This window comes from Oncorhynchus kisutch, unplaced genomic scaffold (genome assembly GCF_002021735.2).
Source record: "Oncorhynchus kisutch isolate 150728-3 unplaced genomic scaffold, Okis_V2 scaffold3693, whole genome shotgun sequence".
NCBI classification, from domain to species: Eukaryota; Metazoa; Chordata; class Actinopteri; order Salmoniformes; family Salmonidae; genus Oncorhynchus; species Oncorhynchus kisutch.
In genome coordinates, this window is record NW_022265638.1 from 216,501 (window position 1) to 222,500 (window position 6,000).

General features: G+C 50.0%; 1 protein-coding gene across 1 annotated transcript in view; it reads left to right on the forward strand.

Annotated features, from left to right (window-relative positions):
* The window catches only part of LOC116371807 (dedicator of cytokinesis protein 1-like), a gene marked incomplete at its 5' end in the record, with an annotated part of 201,797 nt that overhangs the window by 108,408 nt on the left and 87,389 nt on the right, over positions 1–6,000 (forward strand). The window contains 3 exon segments of the mRNA XM_031820823.1: positions 686–805; positions 3,418–3,507; positions 5,094–5,198. Of these exon segments, the coding sequence (XP_031676683.1) occupies positions 686–805; positions 3,418–3,507; positions 5,094–5,198 (315 nt within the window).

Genomic DNA, 6,000 nt, shown 5'->3' on the forward strand with positions numbered 1-6,000 from the left:
TCTTCCTCTCCTCCTCTCCTCTGTAGATCAATGTTAAGCTCTATTGAGGAATCTAATTCTGATATAGTCTGATAGAGTATACTGCTCAGCTACAGTTAATATTGTATCTACAGGGTCTGTTCTATAGAGGTAACATGATCTGTATCTACAGGGTCTGTTCTATAGAGGTAACACGATCTGTATCTACAGGGTCTGTTCTATAGAGGTAACATGATCTGTATCTACAGGGTCTGTTCTATAGAGGTAACATGATCTGTATCTACAGGGTCTGTTCTATAGAGGTAACACGATCTGTATCTACAGGGTCTGTTCTATAGAGGTAACATGATCTGTATCTACAGGGTCTGTTCTATAGAGGTAACACGATCTGTATCTACAGGGTCTGTTCTATAGAGGTAACACGATCTGTATCTACAGGGTCTGTTCTATAGAGGTAACACGATCTGTATCTACAGGGTCTGTTCTATAGAGGTAACATGATCCGTATCTACAGGGTCTGTTCTATAGAGGTAACATGATCTGTATCTACAGGGTCTGTTCTATAGAGGCAACATGATCTGTATCTACAGGGTCTGTTCTATAGAGGTAACACGATCTGTATCTACAGGGTCTGTTCTATAGAGGTAACATGATCTGTATCTACAGGGTCTGTTCTATAGAGGTAACATGATCTGTGTCCCTGCAGTGGTCTGAGGAGCCGTGTGCAGCTCACCTGACCCAGAGAGACGGCTACCAGGCCTCCACACAAGGACAACTCAAGGACCAGCTCTACCAGGAGATCATCAACTTCTTCGACAAGGGCAAGGTACCTAGAGGCAGGAGGGTGATGGGAGGGGGTAGAGAGGGTGGAAGGGTGATGGGTGGGGGGGGGGGGGAGAGGGAGGAAGGGTGATGGGAGGGGGGGAGGGGGTGTATTAGAGAGAGATATAGTGTGTGTGTTGATGAGAAAGTGAGTGTTGGTGAGAGATTGAGAGAGGGGGGGTGAGAGAGAGAGGGGAGGTGGTGAGAGAGGGGGGGTGGTGAGAGAGGGGTGGTGGTGAGAGAGGGGTGGTGGTGAGAGAGGGGAGGTGGTGAGAGAGATGGGGGGTGGTGAGAGAGAGAGGGAGGGGTGAGAGAGAGAGGGGGGTGGTTGAGAGAGAGAGGGAGGGGTGAGAGAGAGAGAGAGAGAGAGAGAGAGAGAGAGAGAGAGAGAGAGGGGGGAGAGTGTGTGTAGGTCTGGTGAGACTAAAGAGGTAGACAGAGTTAGTGAGCTGCACCTTTTTGTTCAGCGTGTTCCAGATGTTCTGTTCTATCTGATCCTCCTTCAACGGTCCAGAGGCGCAATGTGGCGACGCCTAAAACTCTCATCTATAAGCCCTCTATTGGCCCTCATCTGGAAGCCCTCTATTGGCCCTCTATTGGCCCTCCTCTGGAAGCCCTCTATTGGCCCTCCTCTGGAAGCCCTCTATTGGCCCTCCTCTGGAAGCCCTCTATTGGCCCTCCTCTGGAAGCCCTCTATTGGCCCTCCTCTGGAAGCCCTCTATTGACCCTCCTCTGGAAGCCCTCTATTGGCCCTCCTCTGGAAGCCCTCTATTGGCCCTCCTCTGGAAGCCCTCTATTGGCCCTCCTCTGGAAGCCCTCTATTGGCCCTCCTCTGGAAGCCCTCTATTGGCCCTCCTCTGGAAGCCCTCTATTGACCCTCCTCTGGAAGCCCTCTATTGGCCCTCCTCTGGAAGCCCTCTATTGGCCCTCCTCTGGAAGCCCTCTATTGGCCCTCCTCTGGAAGCCCTCTATTGGCCCTCATCTGGAAGCCCTCTATTGGCCCTCCTCTGGAAGCCCTCTATTGACCCTCATCTGGAAGCCCTCTATTGGCCCTCCTCTGGAAGCCCTCTATTGGCCCTCATCTGGAAGCCCTCTATTGGCCCTCCTCTGGAAGCCCTCTATTGGCCCTCCTCTGGAAGCCCTCTATTGGCCCTCATCTGGAAGCCCTCTATTGGCCCTCCTCTGGAAGCCCTCTATTGGCCCTCCTCTGGAAGCCCTCTATTTGCCCTCCTCTGGAAGCCCTCTATTGGCCCTCCTCTGGAAGCCCTCTATTGGCCCTCCTCTGGAAGCCCTCTATTGGCCATCCTCTGGAAGCCCTCTATTGGCCCTCCTCTCTCTCCTCCTTGCCCCACCAACCACCTTCCCTTCTTCTCTCACTCTCCCTCCCATCCTCCTCTCCCTCCATCCTCCTCTCTCCCATCCTCCTCTCCCTCCCATCCTCCTCTCTCCCATCCTCCTTCCCATCCTCCTCTCTCCCTCCTCCCACCTTCCATCCTCCTCTCTCCCTCCATCCTCTCTCTCTCCTCCCTCGCTCCCTCCCATCCTCCTCTCTCCCTCCATCTTCCTCTCCTCCTCTCTCGTCCCTCCCTCCCATCCTCATCTCTCTCTCCATCCATCTTCCTCTCCTCCTCTCTTGTCCCTCCCTCCCATCCTCATCTCTCCCTCCATCCTCCTCTCTCCCTCCATCTTCCTCTCCTCCTCTCTCGTCCCTCCCTCCCATCCTCATCTCTCCCTCCATCCTCCTCCCTCCCTCCATCTTCTCTCCCTCCATCCCATCCTCCTCTCTCCCCTCCTCCCTCTTATCCTCCTCTCTCCCTCCATCCTCCTTTCTCCCTACATCTTCTCTCCCTCCATCCCATCCTCCTTTCTAACCTCCTCCCTCCATCCCATCCTCCTCTCTCCCCTCCTCCATCCCATCCTCCTCTCTCCCCTCCTCCCTCTTATCCTCCTCTCTCCCTCCCTCCATCCTCCTTTCTCCCTACATCTTCTCTCCCTCCATCCCATCCTCCTTTCTAACCTCCTCCCTCTATCCCATCCTCTCCTGCCACCTCAGTATCACCATAAGCCACAAGACTGACAGACAGACAGACAGACAGACAGACAGTCAGAGGGTAGATCATGTGCCTGCATGATGCCATTCTACAAAAACAGGATGAGCAGACCATTCTCAGATGACTCAATCTGGAGAAATATCTGTCTGTCTGTCCCATCTTCAGCAGAGCAAGGGACCGCAGGGGCTTTAGTCAGGAAGACCTCCCCGATACTACTGAAGGTGGGGAGGGGATGAGGTGGGAGAGAGAGAGGGAGGAGAGGATGAGGTGGGAGAGAGAGGGGTGGGGTGGGGGAGAGAGGGGGAGGGGAGGGAGGAGAGGATGAGGTGGGAGAGAGAGAGGGAGGAGGGGATGAGGTGGGAGAGAGAGGGAGGAGGGGATGAGGTGTTAGAGAGATGGGGAGGAGTTGGGAGAGAGAGGGAGGGGAGGGAGGAGTAGGCAGGACTGTCTACAGCTAAATACAATGACTAATATATATATTACTGTTCTCTCATATCCTGCGTGTCTGTGTGTGTGTGTGTGTGTGTGTGGGTGTGTGTGTGTGTGTGTGTGTGTGTGTGTTTAGATGTGGGAGGAAGCCATTGTACTAGGAAAGGAGCTGGCAGACCAGTATGAGAATGAGATGTTTGACTTTGAGCAGCTCAGTGCCTCCTTGGTAAGTTCAATCTAATCACATGGTCAACTGGTAAAGAAACTGTCATCTTGTTGTAGGAGACGTGGTATATTCTACTGGTATAGAAACTGTCATCTTGTTGTAGGAGACGTGGTATATTCTACTGGTATAGAAACTGTCATCTTGTTGTAAGAGACGTGGTATATTCTACCTGTATAGAAACTGTCATCTTGTTGTAGGAGACGTGGTATATTCTACTGGTATAGAAACTGTCATCTTGTTGTAGGAGACGTGGTATATTCTACCTGTATAGAAACTGTCATCTTGTTGTAGGAGACGTGGTATATTCTACTGGTATAGAAACTGTCATCTTGTTGTAAGAGACGTGGTATATTCTACTGGTATAGAAACTGTCATCTTGTTGTAGGAGACGTGGTATATTCTACTGGTATAGAAACTGTCATCTTGTTGTAGGAGACGTGGTATATTCTACTGGTATAGAAACTGTCATCTTGTTGTAGGAGACGTGGTATATTCTACTGGTATAGAAACTGTCATCTTGTTGTAGGAGACGTGGTATATTCTACCTGTATAGAAACTGTCATCTTGTTGTAGGAGACGTGGTATATTCTACTGGTATAGAAACTGTCATCTTGTTGTAGGAGACGTGGTATATTCGACTGGTATAGAAACTGTCATCTTGTTGTAAGAGACGTGGTATATTCTACTGGTATAGAAACTGTCATCTTGTTGTAGGAGACGTGGTATATTCTACTGGTATAGAAACTGTCATCTTGTTGTAGGAGACGTGGTATATTCTACCTGTATAGAAACTGTCATCTTGTTGTAGGAGACGTGGTATATTCTACTGGTATAGAAACTGTCATCTTGTTGTAGGATGTGGTATATTCTACTGGTATAGAAACTGTCATCTTGTTGAAAGAAACTGTCATCTTGCTGTAGGAGACGTGGTATATTCTACTGGTATAGAAACTGTCATCTTGTTGTAGGAGACGTGGTATATTCTACTGGTATAGAAACTGTCATCTTGTTGTAGGAGGTGGTATATTCTACTGGTATAGAAACTGTCATCTTGTTGTAGGAGACGTGGTATATTCTACCTGTATAGAAACTGTCATCTTGTTGTAGGAGACGTGGTAAATTCTACCTGTATAGAAACAGTCATCTTGTAGGAGACATGGTATATTCTACTGGTATAGAAACTGTCATCTTGTTGTAGGAGACGTGGTATATTCTACCTGTATAGAAACTGTCATCTTGTTGTAGGAGACGTGGTAAATTCTACCTGTATAGAAACAGTCATCTTGTAGGAGACATGGTATATTCTACTGGTATAGAAACTGTCTTCTTGTTGTAGGAGACGTGGTATATTCTACCTGTATAGAAACAGTCATCTTGTAGGAGACGTGGTATATTCTACTGGTATAGAAACTGTCATCTTGTTGTAGGAGACGTGGTATATTCTACTGGTATAGAACTCTATGTATTATCATATGGACAACACCTTGACATGGGGCTTTCAGTGTGTGCGTGTGTGTGTGTGTGTGTACACATGGTATTCTGCATCCAGTACATTGAGTCTTCCTGAGGGTTACTTCCTGTTACAGAGGAAGCAGGCTCAGTTCTACGAGAACATTGTGAAGGTGATCCGGCCCAAGCCAGACTACTTCGCTGTGGGATACTACGGAGTGGGCTTCCCTTCCTTCCTCAGGGTAAGTAGTACCTGGGTCCTACACACAGGCACACACACACACGCACAGTACATAGTTCTGCAGCCATCTGTTGAGAGTGAGAGAGTAAACAGTCAATACATTACCTCAGCCAGTAGAGTCCCCTGCCTCAGCCGTCAATACATTACCTCAGCCAGTAGAGTCCCCTGCCCCAGCCGTCAATACATTACCTCAGCCAGTAGAGTCCCCTGCCCCAGCCAGTAGAGTCCCCTGCCCCAGCCAGTAGAGTCCCCTGCCCCAGCCGTCAATACATTACCTCAGCCAGTAGAGTCCCCTGCCTCAGCCAGTAGAGTCCCCTGCCCCAGCCGTCAATACATTACCTCAGCCAGTAGAGTCCCCTGCCTCAGCCAGTAGAGTCCCCTGCCTCAGCCGTCAATACATTACCTCAGCCAGTAGAGTCCCCTGCCCCAGCCGTCAATACATTACCTCAGCCAGTAGAGTCCCCTGCCTCAGCCGTCAATACATTACCTCAGCCAGTAGAGTCCCCTGCCCCAGCCGTCAATACATTACCTCAGCCAGTAGAGTCCCCTGCCCCAGCCGTCAATACATTACCTCAGCCAGTAGAGTCCCCTGCCTCAGCCAGTAGAGTCCCCTGCCTCAGCCGTCAATACATTACCTCAGCCAGTAGAGTCCCCTGCCCCAGCCGTCAATACATTACCTCAGCCAGTAGAGTCCCCTGCCTCAGCCAATAGAGTCCCCTTCCTCAGCCGTCAATACATTACCTCAGCCAGTAGAGTCCCCTGCCTCAGCCAGTAGAGTCCCCTGCCTCAGCCGTCAATACATT